This window comes from Haemorhous mexicanus, chromosome Z (genome assembly GCF_027477595.1).
Source record: "Haemorhous mexicanus isolate bHaeMex1 chromosome Z, bHaeMex1.pri, whole genome shotgun sequence".
Taxonomy (NCBI): domain Eukaryota; kingdom Metazoa; phylum Chordata; class Aves; order Passeriformes; family Fringillidae; genus Haemorhous; species Haemorhous mexicanus.
The window spans coordinates 42,080,459-42,102,671 of NC_082381.1; the positions used below are offsets into that span (position 1 = coordinate 42,080,459).

General features: G+C 38.5%; 1 protein-coding gene across 1 annotated transcript in view; it reads right to left on the reverse strand.

Annotated features, from left to right (window-relative positions):
- MTAP (methylthioadenosine phosphorylase) overlaps positions 1-22,213 on the reverse strand; it is a 32,833-nt gene that overhangs the window by 4,140 nt on the left and 6,480 nt on the right. Inside the window, exons 3-7 of the mRNA XM_059873734.1 lie at positions 15,615-15,673; positions 13,167-13,334; positions 7,952-8,054; positions 2,991-3,230; positions 2,333-2,455 (exon numbers count right to left, since the gene is read on the reverse strand). Coding sequence (XP_059729717.1) covers positions 2,333-2,455; positions 2,991-3,230; positions 7,952-8,054; positions 13,167-13,334; positions 15,615-15,673 — 693 coding nt within the window. The remainder of the gene's footprint in view (positions 1-2,332; positions 2,456-2,990; positions 3,231-7,951; positions 8,055-13,166; positions 13,335-15,614; positions 15,674-22,213) is intronic.

The window sequence follows — 22,213 nt, forward strand, 5'->3', positions numbered from 1 at the left end:
CTTCTTTCAGTATTTAGGGGACTGAGCTGGAAGAAGCACTTGACAATGAACTGGAAGAACAGCTGGCGTTCATTAAAGAAGAATAGTGCAAATGTAGTGCCAGCTCTCTTTCACTCCCAATTCAAGAAGATTCAAGACAATCACAAAAAGGAACACAGGAGGACACTGCTCACCGAAGTATACCGGCCAGAAACCAAGGCAGATTCATCAGTACATAAGCAGCATAATATACTTGGGAACAACTTCCTTTCATGCTGTATGAAAAAAAAGTGCCTGAGGAATATCTAGCACACTTAATATTATTTGTTAAAACTCTTGAGTTTGCTGTATAGCTAGGCATCTGCATTAAAAAATGCAGTCCCACTCTGAAAATGTTTTCAGTGGATTAGAGAAAAGAAGCAATAGTGATTTTGGTGCCTCCCTTATCCATTCAATGATACAATTTCCTAACAAATGCAAAAGGGAAAGGAAAAAGTCAGTTACCTCCCTCATATGTACAGAGGGAATATTAAAATAACTGTTTCAGATAACCAGGTGAGGAAGATTCATAAAGATAATTCAGGCACTCCTAAAGAAAAGTAGGTTTTTCAGTAAAGAATTAGCAAAAGAATAATTTCAAGAATTTGAGTTAGAATTCTACAAACCTGACCCGGTCATTTATGCTTAAGAAGTGGCTGAGGTGCATTTTACTGACTATGCCCTCCCTTCATGACATTGACTAAACTGGAGATGAAAATCACTGATATGACGTATTGGGTTTGCATGGCCTGGATTTGGTAGCAAGGGTCTACGGGGTGGCATGGCAAAAGAAACTCCCCTCCCTAAGCAAACTGAAGATTTTTAGAAGTGACAAACTCTAAAACTAAAACCCCATGTTTTGTCTCTCTTTGCTGTTGGTGGGAAGGAAAGAAAGGCTGGGGGAGAGGAGGAAAGCTTTTCTAAAGGTTTTAGTTCTCGCTATCTTCTTTAATTCTGTTAATAATTTTTTCTTTATACTTTTTAAAGTTTTGAGTCTGTCTTGCCCTTAGAGTGTTTTCTCCCAATCCTTATCTCACCCCATGAGCCTTTTAATTTCTTTTTCTTTCTCCCTTCTCTGCTCAACTATAGCAGAGAAGCATGAGTGAATGATTTTTCATGGGTGCACTGGCATTTGGCCAGTGTCAAAATTGCAACATTTTTGGTGGAGAATGCAGGAAAACATGAGGACTTTGAGATAAGGATATTAATTGGGAGAAATAATAGACAAAACAAGTATTAAATCACAAAATAAAGTAGAATGATAGTGGGAAATTTGTATTGTAATTGTAGTGAAAATCTAGAGGTGGGTTTTTTGTGTAATTTGTCTTTTTGGTTCTGTGTAATGACTGTACCTTAGATTAAGTGTAGAGTTTTTCTTCTGTTTAGTTAAGTAGTTTTTCGTTGTTCTAACTGTTATATGTTGAGTGCATTTTTGATAATAATTCTTAAATATTCATAGAAGCCAGGTGTGGAATTATCCTGCTCTGATTTTGTTAGTAATAAATTCAATTAATATCTCTAAGCTGAGTCTGTTTTGCTCATGACAGTATTTGATGAGTGACTCCTCCTGGCCCTTATCTCAACCCAGCCAAAAAAAGCTTGTTGAGAAGCTGGATAGACTCCCCAGCTGTTTTAACATTGTTTTTCCCCTCTTTGTTATATCTGCAAATGAATCTCAAGTATGCCTGTGAAATACAGATGATAAAAAACATAAGTAAACCTCTTCTAAGAAAAATTATCCTTAAGAACTCCCTCCCCAATATATTTTGAAATATTTTTCTTTTTCCAATTTTTTTCATGCACCTTAGACTTAAAACCTATGGAGAACACAATTCTAGTAATTTCAAGTTGGTTATTACCCATACCTTTTAAGACTCTTCCTGTTCTACATATTAAAGTGAACATAATATTTTTGGTTTGGTTCAGTCTCTTCGACTTGATTCTTCTTTGTGCTAAGATGCAAGATCACGGTTTCATTTGGATACTCCATATATTTGTATCTTATTTTGTATCTCATTTATTTGTATCTTATGAACATCTTATGGTTGATGTCTCACTTCATCAACCATATATAGCTATCTGGTTTTTTCAACCTTTTCCAAGACTTCTTGTAAAACTGAAGCTAGATCTTGGCAACAAAACTTGCAAGAATCGTGTAGAATCCGTCCACCCTTCTTGAATGAATTTGGTTTCTTGAAATATTTACTCTGAAACATTTTGATTCAAACAAAAACATCCTGTAACATACCCCTGTGTTGTGTGTGCACACACATAGACTGTCCCTGGTACTCGTCATCTTCATTTGCGTACTTACTTTCAGAGTGTGCAGGGTGCTGGTCCATTCCATGGAGCCTATCTGAGGTATGGCAGTAAGGAGTATGCTTGTAGCCTTATTTGCATTCCCCTTCAGCGTCTTTAAAACTTTATCCACTGAAACCTAGAAATACAGTACAACTGAGTGGTGTCTCTCAATTTTGATGGCACACATTTTAAACACCCAAATAAATTTAACTCAGAAATGTAAAAGTGAAGCCTTAGAATATCAGTCTTTTTAGATAGTGCAAACGTTTTATCCTCTGTGTGTTTATGGTTTATACTTGTGTATTGTAAACAAATAGGAGAACTAAAGCATATATACTGTTTTGCACAGAGCTGCAAAAGGAAAATCATCAGACCAATCACAGTCACAAAGAAGACAAGTCACACAGAATTCATGAGCCTCATACTCACAGACCCCCTGATTCAGACAACAGGAAACAAAAGGTTTGCTAGTAGTGAGGCAAGTTCATGAAAATGAACGTAATAGCAACAACTGACTCTATTTTTACTTTCACAATAATTCATCAAGAATAACTCAGGGATTCTAATGTAATTAAGAACAGACTTAGTGCAAGATGTCATCTCTGATCAAAACCTACACATTCTCATTCAAATTCCTCAGGGCAACACCAGAGGAAAAAAGTTTCACTCACAGCTTCTTCATGCTCCTTCCAGCAGTCATAATCTGTTGCCATGGCAATACTAGCATAACTCATTCCAGCCTCCTTTGCAAGAATCACTTCAGGCACTGTAGTCATGTTGATAACATCAGCTCCCCAACTGCGAAACATACAGCTTTCTGCTCGAGAGCTGAAACGTGGGCCTTCAATTGTGATCATTGTCCCCTTGGAGTGACACTGGAGGCCCTGCTTCTTGGCAGTCTCAATAAGAACCTGCAAAACATGCCAATATTGAAGAAAGGAAATTATTCCCTTCGTGCACTGCCTTTGCATTCCATCATAAACTTGCACAGAAAATAAGTTAGCTTTATACAGAGCAGTCATATTTCATATGATTACAGCTGTCCAAAACCAAAGATGAGTTTTGTTTTCCTCACCCAACAAGGAAAATTAATAGTCTACCAACAGGGATGAACTTGAACTCATCTGATTTTATTAGTATCAGTTGGATTACTGCTTTCAATTCAGACCAAGAAGACCGGGAAACAGAATTTTTTGCACATTTAGACCATGCCTACATTGCAGGCAGAACTGCAGGTAAAAGCATTCCACTGAGCACTACATTATCACATGGTGGGGCTGAGCCAGTGAAAACAGTAGTAAGAAATTTATATTTTGAAAGTAAAACTTTACAAGCACATACTTCAAAGAGTACCCTGGGAATCTGTGCAGAAATTATTACCGCATTTTCCCACGCCAGTGGCTGAGCTGTATACCGGACATACATCATGTATTCTGTTGGGGGTTAGGTTTCCTTCCTTTTGCTCCTTTTTACTTACAGAATTTTTCTCCTAAGTTGCTAGGAAATTTTAACAACTGAGAACTTAGGGAAAAAACAGGGTACTGAAGAAAAACTAAAGACCTGGCCAGGCTCAGGGGAGTGGGGCAGGTAAAGGAGGCCTGGGGCAGCTGCTAGCTCTCCGGCTCTGCGACTTTGCTCTGCGGCTTCAGAGGAGGACGGTCCGAACTGCTGCTTCGGGAAGGCAATTCACTGCTGCCGTCAGAGCCCAGCTCGGTCCTGCTTCTTCTGCTGTGGGCTCCATGCTCCTGAGAGTCCTGCTGGGGTACCGGGATGGGCTGTCCCAGGGTTGTGAAGTGAAGCCTCTCCCCCATGCCGTGCCGCCCGGTCCGAGCCGCCATCGCGGCGCGCTCCCCGAGCCCGCGCCACAGCGCCCCCTGCAGGCGGGGGGAGTCACCGCACCTGCCCCGCCCGCCGGGAGCAGCAGCGCCCCTGCCGGCCGGGCCCGGAACTGCAGCAGGGGGAAAGCGCCGCGGCCGAGAAGGCCGGGCCTGGGTTCTGTTTGGTGTTAATGCCGTAGGCACTGCGGTTTGTTTGGTGTATTACACATAGCAGGAATGAACTGTTATCCCTATTCCCATACCCTTTTGCCTGAGAGCCCCTTAATTTCAAAATTATAATAATTCAGAGGGAAAGGGTTTACATTCTCCATTCCAAGAGAGGCTCCTGCCTTCCCTAGTCTTTCAAACCAAGACAACTTCCTATCAGCTTTTTTAGTTCTAACAAGAACCTCATATATGTCAGAATAATCCTGAGTTTCTCTCTTGGTAATCACCCTGGATAATGCCAGTTGATACAGTTGGAATAAGTGGATACTGGCCTAGATAAATGGGACTAGGATGCCCATCACTGTCCTGAATAGGAAAGTGAAAGGAACCATGGTGCCACCTATTTAAAATGGCCATCAACAAAAAAATAAAAGACAGAAAAGAAAGCAAAAGCACTTCCAAAAATTGTGGTAGGCCAGGAGAGACCTTCATAACACAGCAGCAGTGAAAAACCTAGTCTGACACCACCAGGAGCAACTTAGTGTCATGACTTATACCCTGTGGAGCAGCTTCCCTGCAAAACACTGTGAGAAGCCTACACTCAACACAAACAGATGCAACAAGCAGCAAGAGCTCAAGTGTGTTACATGACCTTGTAGGGTGCCTTGTCCCTGGCATGTAGATCAGCGGATTGTGTGTGGATTTTGTGGAGCAGCACAACAAAATAGAGCTGGACCACCCGCATCTGCCACCGCAGATGTGTGTAAACAGGTAAGTCTGCACTGTACCTGGGTGGCAACACCTGACACACCTACAGGTTGGATGAAGTGACTGAGAGCAGCCCTGCCGGGAAGGACTTGGGGGTGATGGCTGATGAAAAACTCAACATGACCCAGCCATGAGCACTCCAAGACCAGAAAGGCAATGGGATCCTGGGCTGAATACAAAGCAGGGTGGGTAGCAGGGTGATGGAGGGGATTCTGCCCCTCTGCTCTGCTCTGGTGACCCTACCGAAACACTGCATCCAGCTCTGGGGTCCTTACTGTAAGAAAGACATGGAACTGTTGGAACAAATCCAGAGAAGGGCCTCGAAATTGATAAGAGCAGTGGAGCACCTCCCCTATGAAGACAGGCTGAGAAAGTTGGGGCTGTTCAGCCTGAAGAAGAGAAGGCTATGGGGAAACCTCATAGCAACCTTCCAGTATCTGAAGGGTTCTACAGGGAAGGTGGAGAGGCACTCCTTGTCAGGAACTGTAGTGATAAAACAAGGAATAACAGCCACAAATTGAAAGAGGGGAAATTCAAGTTAGATATTAGGAAGACATTTTTTTAATGTGAGAGTGGTAAGACACTGGGACAGGCTGCCCAAGGAGGCTGTGGATACCTCAACACTAGGAGTGTTCAAGGCATGGTTGGATGAGGCTTTGAGCAACTTGTTCTAGTGGAAGGTACCCTTGCACATGGCAGTGGCAGCTGTAAAGAACATCTTCAAGGCCCTTTACAACCCCTTAATATTCTGTGAATCATTCTTGCTGTAATTTGATCTAGTATTAATCACACTTAATATTTTGGTTTATTGATGCTATTAATTCTGAATATATGTTTAGAAGAATGCCAGTTAATTACATTATTAATAAATCAACAGACCAACTGACATGACATAACCACAGGTGAGCATTATCTTTCTGAAACTCTTTATGAAGTTCCAGCTTTACTGCCTATAGGTTGCTGTGTTGAGCCTCTGTTTCTAAAAGCAGCAACATCCAAGATACTCTATATTACTCAAAACTTCTGTGAGAAAAAGATACAACTCCATTTAGATTATCATCTAACTTACAGTGCATAAACCAACTAAACCAGATAATTTTCATGTATTTGCCCAAGTGCAATATAATATGAAGGTTTCAGATGTTTTGTTGCAAAATTCCTTAAATATGTTACAATCACAATTTTGTTTTTTTAATTATTATTATTATTGCACTTATGTATGAAATTCCTCTGAACTGGGATAAACTGGGTTGAAATTATCCCAACAAGTTTCAGACATAGTTTCAGGAAAAAATTTAAATAACTTTTATCTGGTATTTTCTAATGAAGTGAAATACTCCTTCTCAGTCTCACAAAGAGCTTAAACCCACACATTCTTTAAAACATCTCTCAGGCTGATTAGAATGCACAAACTAATGAGATAATGATCGCATGTGAGACTGGGAAGTACCTAAATGTTTTTTCTCAGTTTGAAAAGGCACATTTCTCTGCTGGCTTTTCAAAAAATGAAAAACTCAAATAACATCTCTAGCTATTTAACAATCAAAAGAAAACTGCCTCCTGCAGTCTCAGGAAATGTCTTATGTATGAGTACTTACTTTTTAAAAAAAAAAGTACTGCCAATCACCAAAGTAATAACACTTTTTAATCCATTTTGTAATAAACTCCTTGCATCTCCTGCGACATGACATCATGCTCACAGTAGAAAGCAACTAAATACCAACTAATCTTTGGTAAGAGCATGCAGCTAGGCTCTTTTTGCAAGAAAAATGCAAAGTATTTGGCATAATTTGCTGCTAATTGAAAGAAGGGCAAAAGCATGCACATGTATAATACGCAATGGTTTGTTTCTTCATAAGACTTAGAATATCTTTAGGTCATTGTAAAACACCCTGATTCCCAATGCAGATATCTCTAAACTACTGTGAGGCCAATTAACAAAAACAGCACATAATGACACTGAAGCGAATTGGTGACAAGAGCAGAATATCTCAGTAGTCCAAATGTTTGTACATGCTCTGGTTATTTGTGCCACCTGCTTCACAATTAGTTTTGTCTTGATTGCAGAGAGCAGATCTCTTAGATGACTATGACTGATTCTGTAAGTACTCCTGTTCCTCTGAAGAATGTACCTCCTTGCAGCTACTGATCAGAGCATTCCAAAACACCACAAAATATGCAGTTCAATCTTCACCTTCCTTTTTCCTCAACTCTAGGAATACTCTAAGGTGACATATTTAATCAGATACATTCCTCCCAGAAGCTTATAAAGGTGCTGAAAAATAGAGAAGTGTTTCACACTCTGCAGTCTGAGAAGCCTGAAAATCTTGAAGAGATGCAAATGAGAGCAACAACTAAAAATAAATGGCAAATATAATTTGGCTTGTTTCAATGCTTAACATCCTAAGCCTTGACTCTCCACCATCACCCACCTTTACAATACACAAAAGGGCAAATGCAATACTGCTATTTTTGTGAATGTGAAAGCACTACTTGTTTAAGTATCTGAGTATGTAGAGTGCCTCTACCATAGGTGCAGCTTTATTCAGAAAAAAATTGAACTAATTTCTAATTCTAACTGCTTTGTTTACTTCATTGCTTTCTTGGCTGGTTACTTGATTAAAATAAAGATTTTTTGTTCTGTTATTAAGATTCTAGGAAAATATGTTGCCAACTGACTTAGGAAGACAGACACAAGATCTTTTACTTTCCATGCTTTCTAAATGTTACATTCGTCCTCAATACCATGATGTATCTGAGAAACAGGATAAAGAGGTGCATATTGCCTCTGTATTCTAAGAATACAGAATTAGACTAATATGTCACCAATAAGTGCCATAAAAACAACATTTATTAATAGTATTACAGAATTCACTAACCTCTCTGGTTTTGGTGCAGAAAGGCTCAGCCATTGGAATATGACATACTCCTGAGAGAGTGGAATGTTGTCCATCATATAAAGTACAATGTCTTTTAGTTGTCCTAGAAAAGCAGAAAACTTGCTTAGAGAAAACAAAAAGAGAAAGCAACAAATTGATACAAACTAAAAAAACCACAGCATTCCTGGGAGCAGAAGAAAAAACGAGGATGATATTATGACCACCTGTAATCCTATTCTGCCTCTGTACAAACCTTTGAGAATTGAGCTGGAGACTATAAAACTGTTACTCCACTAGTCCATTGTCAATTCATTATGAAAATCTTTTGTTAACCAAGACAGTGAAACTCTGATTTGTTCATAAATGACACAAACAGCCCAATTGTGATGTGATTCTACTGCAAAACAACCAGCTAATTTATTAGTCAGGCACGTAACCTCTGGATAAACATATAAGTAATCTTTAAGAAAGGGAAGGAATAAAATCTCAACTACCAGGCTAGTCAAAATAGAACTTGTTTGTATCACTGCATTCCTACATCCCAAAGGATAGGAGTTTACAGAAACAGCTTCTAGCATGAAAGAAGTGTGAATTCAACTAGAAAAAACCTTGGAACAGGATGTTCTGAGAACTTCATGTTCTCAGAATGATCACACACACCTGCAGTGCCAGCTTCCAAGTAAAAGAATCCTTTTTCTCTCTTCTTTTAATGGATGGAAATGGTCAAATGTTGAAATTACCATTCAGCATACCCTTTTGGAACACATGGAACTGCTACCCACTACCACTTTACTCTCAAAAGCACTGCCTCAACCTAATCCACAAAATTGGATGGTGCAAACCATCTGGAATAATGTTCTCAGACACTCCCTTCTTCCCTGAAGTGTGTCACATACTGTGCTTTAGAGGAGAAAATAAAGCAATAGCCAAATTCAAACTGGAGTTGAAATACAAAGTATCTGCTGGTAATACTTTTTATAAGAGCTCCCCAGTAAAGTCACAAGGAAATATTTACAAGAAGGTTTCAAATACAATTTATATGTTAAGAGTAGGTTTGGACAAAAAAAAAAAAAAAGCATCAAAAATGCATCAATAGGATGCATTAAGAATGAGAAGTACTGCCAATCACCAATTCTTAAGAATGAGATTATTAAACAGGAAAGAGATGGACAAATTAAAAACATCTGGAAAATGTACAGCCGTTAAAATCAGTTGAAACACTGAAATTAATTCTTCCTTTATGGGATACTGAAAAGCTGCAAATAGAAAACATGCAAATTTTCCCACTTTTCTATTTTGTCTGCTAATTAATTATTTAGAGTTGGAGGAAATGGTAAAAGCCACAATCCATTTCCTGCATTATGGTATTTCAGATGCTGGTAGCCAGGCACTTTCAGAAGTCAGAAAAGCCCAAGTAAAGATCTCATATGCATAAATATTAATATCTGACTTTCAGATACTCTGTGGTCTTTGAAGAGAATGGCCACATCATTACATGGCCTCATAAAGAAATCACACTACATTTAGCATCATTCATACAAACTGCATGGGACTAAGTAAGAACTTTGCTTTGAGCAATAGACCGCATGTGTTCACACTTAGATAATTTCTCTTCTCCATCTGTTGTAGTTTAAACTGACCTGGAAGTTAAACCCCATTAAGCCCCTGTACCTGCCGCAACAGTTAACACTTTTAATCTGACAATATGGTGGCTTTTGCTCCTTCATTTTGGTTTTATCACAGTAACACAGGACTTTCTGGCAATTTTGACTGTGACTGATACTAGGAAGCAAAACACAACTCAAACAAATGAACAAACCAGTCATTTTCATCTGTGACAAAGAGCCCTCTACCATTTCCATCATCACCTTCATTCTTCTTCCAGTTGTGTTGAATTATCAAACTACTGGTAATTAAAGAACAAAATGTAAATTCAGACTGGCATAAGCATATAAAAAGCAATGTCAGTAGGCTCTGCATCTTCAGGGACACTGAAAGAAAATTCTACAAAATAAATTTACAAGGTGTGACAATATTGCAGCAATTGTAGTTGTGTTTGTGACACAGAGAACTGAAACAATAAAACTGGCAGCTGTTACAGGAAACTATTTTCTGCATGTCCCCAACTGAGCTCAGTCATTCAAGTATTTACTGTCTTGCTCTTCTCTTCCTAGCAAATATCAGCAGCAAACCAAACAGAAAGTATTGTTAAAGCCCTAAATTAGCCTGATGTAGTCAACTGACTAATAGTACTGCAATTAACTAACAGGAGACAAAGGTGGAAAAATATTATCCTATATTTTTAAAGTGCCTTTTTAAAGAAGAAAACAGCTTTTGCAGCCTATGGTAGCAAGTGGTTATTCTTGGATTTGGAAGCAAGGAGAACACAATATATGTATTTTTGTATTTATTTAATGAAATGCATATTTTATTGTTTAAATACATAAAATAATAGCATAAAGAAAGCAGAGATTACATATGGAATCAAACACTAGGTGTGGTAATGACCTGCAGAATTAGGCTCTCAAAAGTTTGGAAATCTTATACAGTTCTAATTACACATATTCAGTGTTTCACGCTGAAAATCAAACCTAGGCTAGGCAGAAGTCCTACACAACTCCTCCTATATTGCAATCCTGTCATTAATTTCACAGTGCACATGCCCAAGGAAAGCAAATTACAATAGCTGCCAACAGTTTTTTGCTGAGTTCTAGCTCTTCTCCAATTCCTATTCACTATTCCTTCTTTTTGCTTCACACCCATAAGGAGAATTGAGAATAGGAATTCTACCTATTGAGAATATATACAGAGAGAGACCAAATATTAAAAGGTACCTGGACACCAGAAAGCACTGTTTTAATGGTGGCCTGAGTAAAGCCTTGCCACCTAGAACACAACTTCTTTCCTATGTACTGCCTGACATGGGAATAACCACTATATAGAAGCCAGAATTCCTTTTAAGAGAATGACTGTTTTTGCAAATTTAACCAGTATCATCCTGCCAAGACTATTAACATTGTTTGGAAGATCATGACCCTAAAAATCCGTTAGAAGGTATTTCAGAAAAATTACATATTTTCAGACTTTGGTGGACAACTAAAATACTCTGTCCCATGAAAATATCTTCCAATCGGTAGCACTGTTGGCATAGTGCCAACATAGTTATATAAAGCAATCACTGTTAGACTGCTGTGAAGGGCTAAATGCAGACCCTATCTCCAAAGACCTGGCAGTCTAACACTCCCTGGCATAGAACATTGTTTTATAGAAATTCAGCTGTCAAAAGAGACAGACTATTACAATGTATCAGTTTTCTGAATTAAAGTGCATGTTAGGGATAATTTAAAAATTCATATTACATAGAAATTTCCGCACTGAAACATTTTCACATGCTTTTCTGAGAAGCTTTTTGGTTTCCTGATGTCATTAAACAAGTCACAACAAGTTTCCACTTGCCTACATCAAAACGGAAACTTACTTGCCCAAACAACACACTGCTCATAAATAGGCTACAGCATTACTACTGGTGACCATCTGAATAAACTCTAAATGAAAACAGAGCTCACAGAACAATTGAAGGTAGAAGTGGCCTCTGGAGGTCCACCTAGAATGGGCTGTCCTGTTCCAGACGGCTTTGAGTATCTCCAAGGGTGGAGACTGCCTTCCCTCTGGGCAACCTGTGCCAGCACTCAGTCACCTTCAGTAAAAAGTGTTCACTGATGCTCAGAGGGAATCTCCTGTGTTTCAGTCTGTTCCTACTGCCTCTCATCCTGGGCACTGCAGAGCTTGGCTTCTTCTATGCACCCTCCCTTCAGGTATTTCTACACATCAGTGATATTCCCCTTGAATAGTCTTCTCCAGGCTGAACAGTCCCACTGCCTCAGCCTCTTCTCTTAGGAGAGATGCTCCAGTCCTTTAGCATTTTCATAGTCTGCTGTTGGGCTCTCTCTACAATGCCCATGTCCAAATTGCATTGTAGAGCCCTGAACTGGATACATTACTCCAGGTGTGGTTCACCAATGGCAAATAGAGGCTCCTGTCACGTACTCAGGAGTCTGCCAGGTGATAATGCAGTCAGAATAACTGGTGCTTGACTCACAATCATCCAAACTATGTCCGCACGTCTGTTTAATATCTTTCCTACATAAATCAGTATCGATACTAAACAAAAAAAAAAAGAGTATTGTCAGCAATATAGCTCATATTCACCCATAAATCAACTCCAGTATAAGAGGAAGCATTTTATATGAGGCTTGCCCCTGCAGGGTACATAGTAATTTAGATACACTGTACCTAAAACCTACTCTTACAAGAAAAAAAGCATTTCAGTTACACATGCAAAAAAAAGCAAGTCAAAATTTTAATAGCACTGCAGTGCAGGGAACAAATCTAGGTTTACATATTCAGTTGGCAATAAAATACTACCAGCAGCACGACAAATGCCCAATGAAGCTGCATAAGCCATTTTAAATACTTAAAATTATGTGGAATACCAAAATAAGACTTCAAGATATAATACTCCTCCAAGTATTAAAAGTAAATTTACCTTTTAAATGTGCAACCAGATATTTGAATTATTGGTGTTGCTGGTGATCTTTACATGTAGCTTTATTTTGCCCCCAGCTTTGCTTGAATTTTTCTAGTCAGATGATCAAGGAGGATAGGACTGGCCGGTGTACAGAGACTTTGGAAACAAATTTACTTCCTTATGTTCCTTAATAAGATACGTAAGCATCTATTCTGGTTTTAAAACAACCTCCTCTCTTTTGCTATTGTGCTGCATTTATCTCTTTTCTGCAGGATCTCACTATTATGACATATATTTACCTAGCTGACTCCTACTATGCTTTCTTGTACCACTCCATCTTATATCTTATTTCAGATCCTTTATAAAGCTTGGAATGGCCTGTGCTTTTATTCATGTTTCTCTCCCACATCTGAGAACGGAAGATTTCGTTTACTTCTGAACAGTCTTCCCATGGAGCTACACTTTAGCTCATTTAAGGCCATTTTTCAAAGCCTAGTACTTCTGTGTCTTTAGAATGGAACTTTTTATATTCACATTCCCATTTCCTATCACATTTTCTTGTACGAATCTTACTTTTTGACAGAAGAACTGAGGCTATCATCTTATTTTACAAAAACTTAATTTAAGATGAACATGCTATTATATGGTGTAACCCCGTTTCTCCTCTTTTTCCTTCTTCTTACTCACCTGTCAATGAATTGGTCAATTATGACAAGGTCACCAGGTTGTATTTCCTCTCGTAATGAACCACAGGCAGTGGTCACTAATACATGGGAACAATTTTCTTCTTTCAATGCCCAGATATTGGCACGGTAATTGACGTTTGATGGCATAATTGTATGATGCCTTCCATGTCTGCAAAGATACATGAAGCAAGAGAGTAAAATAAATCAGACCCAAATTGCCTTCCCTCTCCCAGGTAAGGGGAATTTCAGGAAACATATTTCCCCTAACAATATCGGAATTGGAACAGACCATTTCTGCTACTTCTGCTATATTTTGTTTTCCTAAATGTATTGAGCTTCTCCTGGAATTCAATTTAGGAAGCAGTGATGTAATTTTCTTTTTAAATGCAAAATTTTAAGTTCAAGATTGTAATGAAAAGAATCTTAAAGATACAATTCAAATATATTTCAACAGCCTTAAGATTAAAATGAGCATTTTTCTCTGAATCTTCTAAGTCAGTTCCATAGATTCTGAAACCCCTTTTCCAAACACTACGGAGAAGATTTATTTACACCTCCACGAATTTTCTGCCCAGAAGCATTGCTTGTATTCTCCTACACGAAGAGCGGCACATCACAGAACATCGTGTTCTAATCTGTCATCTTTCCAAAGAAAACAGTAGAATCATCGCATTTTTCTCTTTGATCTTTAAGTGATCTGACAGCTTTCATAAATTAAAAGTATGACTTCACACTGCTGCAGTATTCTTTTTCACCAAGACAGGAAATATTTGGTCTTATAAGCACAAGCTTTTGTGCTATCTCTGTCTTTGGTACAGAAGCACATCATACACATGATTAAACACATTAGAAAATAATTTTCAATCATGTAAGAGAAAAGAAGGGACTTAATTTCTCAACTGATTTTTTTCAGAGGCCAAAAAGCCCTAAGAATTTGATCATTCAGGAACTACACACAACATGATCAAGCACTGTCAGTGAGGATTCCCATGCTGTCATTAGCATTTCTGACAAGCTATTAGGCACACAGATCTACTGCTTTATTGCAGTAGTTGTCATAATCTTTGTATGGAATATACATGCCTTTTCTTTTCCAATCTGATTCAGAAGCCAAAACACAAAGGAAAATTTGCAGGTACCTTAGGCCTAAAAGTAAACTCAGGAGGTTGCAATATGAATGGTCATAAATCCCAGTGAGAAGGTAAACCACAGCCAAGTTGTTCAGACATCTGTCATCCAAGGTCTAACTTGAAACAGTACAGCAATGAGAACTTGACTTAGTTCATTTGAGAAAATGAGAAAAATGTTGTCCAGGTGTAATAAAATACATGAGCAAAATCCATGAAAGATAAGAAAAAAACACAGACAGAAGTGTTGTAGAGATGGTTAGCAGTCAGCAGCTTTAATGGAAAAACAGTGGAATGAAAAGAATCAGGGCCCTGAGTGCACTACTGGGTCCTAAGTGCCCTGGCCAGTCACACCCTGGGCCTCCACAGAAACTCCTGATCCCTGTGAGCTTGGGTGCTCCTGCCTCCAAGTTCAGGCCCCAGTCTTCACCCCTGGCCTGAGCTATGTCACAGTGTGCCAGTCACCAAGTGAGTCTCCCCCAAAGCCTTCAGACCTATCTGTAGTTTGTCTCCAGAGCAGGATGGACTTTAGACACACACTACAGCCTCGTCTCTTACCTCCTAAGGTTCCTGCCTGGATTCCCTGTATGGATTCTGTGCTTGACTAATTACCTTGACTTGGCCTTCTGAGAGATGCTGTCATCAGCACTTGCTCTGTCCATTCTGCTCAGGTGCCACAAACTATGTTAGTATTCTTACATTTAATCCAGTAGTATGTTGGTCCTAGACATCCATGGTTAGTTACACCAGTGGGAAATTTCCACACATTCACCTGCAGATCCTGCTTCCAGAGTATCTTCAAGTATAGTAAAAATATCTGAGTAAAAATTATATAGGGAGGGAGAACTGCAGGGGATGCAGGCCCCTAAGCAATAATTGTAACAGCAAGAGGATTCAATAATCTAAGGGAATGATTTTGAGAGTTTAAAGTGGTACCAGAGACATAGTTCATCTGGAAGCAAATATTTTCTCTATTTCACAAAGGAAATTTGCAAACATAGTGAGCAGATTAATTAATTAGTAAGGTTGTCAGCATCACTCATCCATCATCAGAGCAGGTGGCCCTGCAGGCTGCCATTCTTACTAGGGCAATACATCCCACTAGATTTTTTTACATAACCTAGACAGCATTTTTAATACTCTCAGTCCTTGCAGCATCAAACTTGCTTATGAAAAAACCCAAACTTGTGCTGCACTTTGCTAGCAACAATACAGAGTAAGATCATGCCACAGCAGAAGTTCAGTTCACCTAATGAAAAGAGAAAAAATTCTTAGGAGACTTTAAGATGTTTAATGCAAACCCCCTTAAAATGCTCATTTACCTTGCCAAGAGCACACAGTCCACATTTTTGATCTTTCCCAAAATCAGAGCATCTGATGGCTGCAAAACAAGCACATAAGAACAAGTTACTGTCTGACAATCACATTACAAACCTTTACTACTACCTAAAAATAACCCCAATAGTTACAGAAGAAAATACTGGTTACCATTATACTCTCACATTTTCTTGAGCTCAGCCCTGTATTTTGATTTGGCTGGTTAGTAAAACAGTCTGGAACAGGAAGATCAAACTTGAAACAGGAAGGATTGCTACAAATTTTCTGTGTTCACACAAAAATTAGCATTGCAACTCTTTACTTAGGGGTTTGAAACTGTAATACTTTCTAATATATCACAAGAGTATTTCAAACACAAAAATAGTAGCATGCACATGTTACCATCAAATTGGTTACGTGACTCACTCTTTCCTGTAAACTTCAGTTTCTTTTTGCTAAATAGGTGCCATTCTCTACGAAAGCCCTCTTCCAACATAAAAACCATTTAATCTGTGCTTTTCCATTAACACTCGCCATTCTCTTCTCTGTCCCCTTTCTAACTTGGGCTTGCAGTAAGATTCCTCCAACCCATCCCTCACTCAACCCCAGCTTCCTGAAAAACTCTCTCCCCTGCTGCTGGGAGTCCTGCTTTTGGGAAATGAAATGTGATACAACAGAGAAATTCTGGTACATAAGTGGCAGAAGCAGTGTTGTATTTGCTCAGCCCAGGGATTTCTCTTACAGCTACACAACAAGAAAATACAATCTTCCTGACTACCAACCAGCCAGAACAATAGAGCATTTTGATTTTAGCTGTCCAGCTGGAACGTGTACCTTGCCACAGAGACAGGTCATTGTGCCCATGAGAGGCAGCCTCCAAGGCATCAATCATCATTACAACAAATTAACTGCTCTGTGGGCTGTGTTCTGCTCCTGGCCTTCAGGGATCTGAAATACACTATGCCGTAGCTTTCCTTTTTGTTAAAACAGCTACTAACAAAACTATGGTTTATTTACTGATCACAAGTTTGCAAGTGTCGTGAATCACACATTTGTATTTATAAATGTTCTACTGCCAGCTACTTCATAGAAAAGAATAATAAATAAAATAAAATTCTATTGCTAGATGCAAGATTTCAATTAGTATTTATTTTACAGCTGTTGATTTTATTATACACTTGAAAATTTAATTTGCAGAGGTTGACAGTAAAGTGATATGGGAGCCCCATATTAAAGACACCCATCTCTAAAAAACCATCACCTTTTACTTCCTATTGCACTGCTCTTTTTGGTAATTATTCATTTGAAAGCTCTCTAAAGCACCATAACTTACTCAATCACCAAGGCTGAAATTCTGGCAGACACTTACTACTTCTTTTTAAAAAAACAGAACATTCCAGAAAATTTATGTTTAGAACACTAGTTATTCTGACTTCTTTTTTTTTTTTTTTTCAGGTATCCATTTAATATTAAACTATTGATATTTAAGTGTTTAATCTTTACCTTATATACAGTCTTCTCAAAAAAATATGGCATTAAGAGTGAAATTTCACAAAGGGCAGAAGTCTTGCTGTCTAGTGACCACAGCAACTTGCCATTGAACATTCCATAATAAGGAAGGTTCACAAAAATTAGCACTTGGGATTTTGTTTCTTTTATACACATTTGCTGTGTTAAGTAATAAGCACTTATTAAAATTGGGGACTTAAATCCCCGAAAGACGACAAAAATACTCTTAAAAACTAAAGAGGATTTCCAGCAAAAGTTCTTGCTTCCTAATAAAAAGGTCAACGTTTTGATTTTAGCTGGGCTCTTTGCTTTATAAGTAACAGATTAAAGTTTATTCCACGAGGTAGATTTAAATTTACTATACCCATTTTCAAAAGACTTGGGGTAGTTTGATATTCATTCCCATTACAGAACTCCACTGAATTCTGGCATACATTGACAATGCAGAAAGAACATGACAGCTTTGAAATTCACAGGCTTCAAAATTTAGTTGCTGTAGCCAGGGTTTCCTTCCCTATCTGCTCATTTCCTAGCACTGCAAAAGGCTTCAGGATGGCTGTGTAACAGTCTGGCCAACACATCTGCATGGATTTCCACAAAATGCATTCTGCGCATTTTCCGTGTGATATACTGAGTATCTTTCTGGCACATGATTTCTAGAAAAATGGAAGAGAAAAAGAAAAACTTGGAACAAAGACAGCACTGCTAAATGATGACTGGACAGTTTAAGAAAAGAATTGCAGATGACTGCATCATGCTTCATTAAAAGACATTAAATAAAGACCACACAATCACAGAATTGTTTGGGTTGGAAAAGACCTGTGGAGGTCTGCTAGTCCAGCCTTCTGGTCAAGGCAGGCTTGCCTAGAGCAGATTACACAGGGATACATCCAGGTGTTTTGAGTGTCTTCAGCAAGGGAGGCTCCAGGACCTCATTGGCCAGCCTGTTCCTGTGCTCTGCCACCCTCAATGTAAAGAAATTCTTACTCATATTGTGTTTTAGTTTATGGCCATTACTGCTTATCCTGTCACTGTGCACCACTGAAGTGTCTGGTATCATCTGCTGGGCACCCACCTTTAAAATATTTATATGTACTGACAAGACCCCCATCTCAGTCTTCTCTTTTCTGGACTAAGAAGGCCCAGCTTCCACAGTCTCTCCCTGTAAGAGAGACGGTCCAGACCCTGAATCACCTCTATGGCTCTGCCAGACCCTTTCCAGCAGCTCCTTGTATTTCTTACACTGAGGAGCCCAGAACTCAACACAGCACTGCAGATGTAGCCTCACCAGGGCCAGGTAGAGGGAGAATCACAGCCCTTAACCTGCTGGCCACACTCTAGCTGCTGAACGCCAGGACAGCACTGGCCCTCCTGACTGCAAGGGTGAATTTGTCATCCACCACTCCAGGTTCCTCTCCACACTAAGGTCTCTCTGAGTGGCAGCAAAGCCTTCCGGTGTGTCAGCCACTCCCCCCAGTTTTGTATCATCTGCAAACTGGCTCAGTGTTCATTCTATCCCTTCATCCAGTTTGCTTGTAAAGAGATTGAATAGCTGGACCAACTATTGATATGTGCATAAAGTTACAGAAACAGACATTTCAGACGACGTGTTAACCACGTAACATAGCTAATGTATACTTCCATTCTGCTTTCTTTCTCCCACTACTTTTTTCCAAGTGCTGTACCTCTCTACTACTATCTTAGTCATAGCCAAGAGTGATGATAAAATAATAAAAACTTTCAAGGGTACAATTTGAAATCAAAGCTCTAATACTGTATTTTTAAAGGGTGATTTAATAAAAGGTCCACTAAAAAGTTCTCAAACACAAAAATTAATAAAAGTCTTTAACTACTTCCCTCCTTTCACAAAATACAAGCATGATATATATTACTCATTGTTGCAAAACAGAAAAGAAATACTAGAACCCTGGGCAATTAACCCCAAACTATTACAATAACAAACAATGAGAATAAATCCCCTTTGTCTATAATGTTAATATGCATAAACTACCGTTCATGTGTTGTCTACAGAATTAATTTTTCCTTTGGTCTCACCTCAGAGGCTAGTTGGAACAGAAAACAGAATGAATACGGAAGACTCATGATGAAAAAGTACTTCAGAGGTTCTGCAAGCCTCCATTCAACCTGTGAGCTAGTTTAGGAACCAAACAATGTACATTGTTCTGGGGAGGTAGAAGAGGAGCTTAAGTGTTATGTTACATGGTCAGGTTTTCCTGATGCAAACAAAAACCACTCAACTGAAAGGTGAAACTACCCCCTGCTTTGTTTGCCAGACATATTTATAACCAGAAAAAAACCACAGAGCCTCTAGAATAATTTTCTAGAGTGGGAAGATCTCTTGCCTACCAGGGAAGGTGATTCAGAATCAAGATCCATCTTTCAGAAAGGAAGAGAATCTAACTGAAAATATATTCTGAACAAAGCTTTTTAGGAGCTTCAAAATTCAATGATGAAGATAAAATTGCTTGGAACAGCAACTAATATCCTGTAGGAGACTAATATTTTCCATATCTGAAAATAGAATCTCAAAAGGTTTTGGGATATTTTCCATAGAATATCAAATTTTTGATGTACTGATAATGGTGGAAGCCAAGGAGAAAAGACAGCTTGGATATTAAGAGCTTTAAGTATACTTATTTTTTTTTAAATTATTGTTCCGCATTTTCACTATTACTAATGTAACTTGCTAGATCATAGAGAACCAATGTCAACACAGAGAACAGCAAAAAATTGTCATAATAGTTTCATTAAAAATTTTCCATATTCCCCACATTCCCTAGTGCTAAATTTTGTAGTTAAATGATTCTTAGGATTCAAGAAGGCCAAAGCAGAAGATAATTCAAGGACTCTGTATGAAGAAAAAGTTAGCTATTAGTCATCTTTTAAAGGAAAAGAAAAAAGCATTTTTCATTAAAGAAAAATCTATTTTGCTGCTGTCAAATGTCCAAGGTGCCAAGGAACATTTACCCCAGAAAGCTTTTGAGTCAAAAATCTTTTGACACAAGTTTTCTTGTCTAGAAACTTAAGAATTAAAGATTTAAGTGAAGTGGAATTGTACGCTTTTCATTTTTATATGACAGAAGGAAATGGACATACATTCTAATAACTATGCCTTGCAATTTCCTTTTGACATTCATTTGTTCATTCTCATTCTTCCTAGTTTTGCTTGAACTAAATAGGTTGATGTTTCATCTCTGTTTCTCGCAGGAAATCAAAGACCATAGTGTTCCAAAGGTAATTTAAATTAAGCTGTTTACTTCTTAAAATTTCAGGCAGATTATCTCTCCACTGATTTCACAGCTCTATAAAAAAGTATCTTTATGGCAGAAAAGTCGCAATTTGGTTTTACAGAAACAATCAAGAACAAAATATAACTTTAGGAAAAAATAGTAACAAACCATAAACCTCTAAACTTTCCCAGGCATATTTAAATAAAAATAAAACTGCCCTCTTGCATTCAGCAATAGCTGTTCCTCTCAACTATGTAGCTCTAAAATGAGTGGCAGGTTGTGCAACATTTCCTTCCTGAATACTAAATAGTCTCAGCAGAAAAGTAAGTGAATATTGATCCACCTTCTTATAATTAAAAATACTAATTGAAATGGAGGCTTTTTTCTGCTTCAATCAAAATCCATTGCACTTTGTGCAACTGCAACTTGTGGACTAAGTTCTGCACATCTTACACTAAGGCTGATCCATCAGCTGCTGAACTGGAAATTGCGTTCAGTCACTGAAGTTAATGTGAATTTATACAGGAAGAAATCTACATGAAACAACCATCAGGTCAATGGCCTGATTATCAGAAGTTCAGATGTACAGAGAAAAAGAAGGAAGACAGGCCATTACAGGTAAAAGGATAAAAGCTTCCAGTTTGGCTGTGCTGTCTTTCTTTGATTGTGTCCTGACTCCATTTAGGTCAACTTAACAGTCCCAGTTCAACTCAGGACATTATCTTAAATTCAGGCTTGGATTCATACCATGGTGTCTCAGCTCTATTCTCATCCCCCTCAATCAAAGAAAAAATATTCATGAGCTCTTATTTTTTAAGTTCAGTCAATGCTAAATGTGTAACATGCAGGCTCTGACACAGGCAGTCCATTGATCAAGTCCATCACAATCCACAATAGACACCAACATCAATTTTCTGCTATTTATGTTGCATTCTGTGAAGAACACAATAAAAAAACCAAACCACTAGATAAGCTACTTACTAGTTAAAAAAAAATATATATAGTAAAAAAGCCTTCTGCACTGACCAAAGCTGCATGGCTGATGAAGATTATTTCACTCCTTTGTGCAGGAGCCATCCTGCAAATATTCCTACTCTTCTCAGGAATACAGAACCCTACCGTAGGCCACTTAGTGCACTGCAGAATTTGCATTCCCCAAATCCTCAATGCTGTGACAGAACAGACCTTTCTAATGCTGTGCTGCCATTGTGCCCTTAACTCTGGTCTGAACAGAACCCTGTGAGGCAGAAGCGTTGCATCTGTCCTAGATAGGAAAGCTTCAGTTAATATCTGCTACAAGCACAGTATTACCTCTGCTTTGTAAGCAGTCTCCAAACACATTCACGCTGTGATGAACATCCATGATTCTCAAGAAACAGGGAATGCAATGGCAATTGGTTTGGCTTAGCCAGCAGATTCTCCTTCAGACCAAAGCTGGCTACTTTTGGAAACCAGAGTAAAGAAAACAGAGGAGGTAAGTTCCCCTCATTCTACTACAATCTGTTAACTAATTATGAAAGAGGACAGAAAAGTCAAATGCATTATTCTCATTATGTTTTCACTTCCTTTAATATACTTCCATTTCCTAATGGTGTGGTATAAACTCCTCTTGGTCTTTACACTCCATTTTAAACTATTTTTGAATGGAGGCATGGATTTGGTTTGCAATCACACACCATACCACTGAGTTTTCTGCCAAGCTTCCAGTCACAAAATAGCACTTGCTACCAGATACCAGATTTTTTTGTATGTATACCAGCATACACTGGTAGACTGCATAATATATAATTCCAATGGCAATTATAAAGCATGCAGACTCCCCATGTCCTATGACATGATTACCT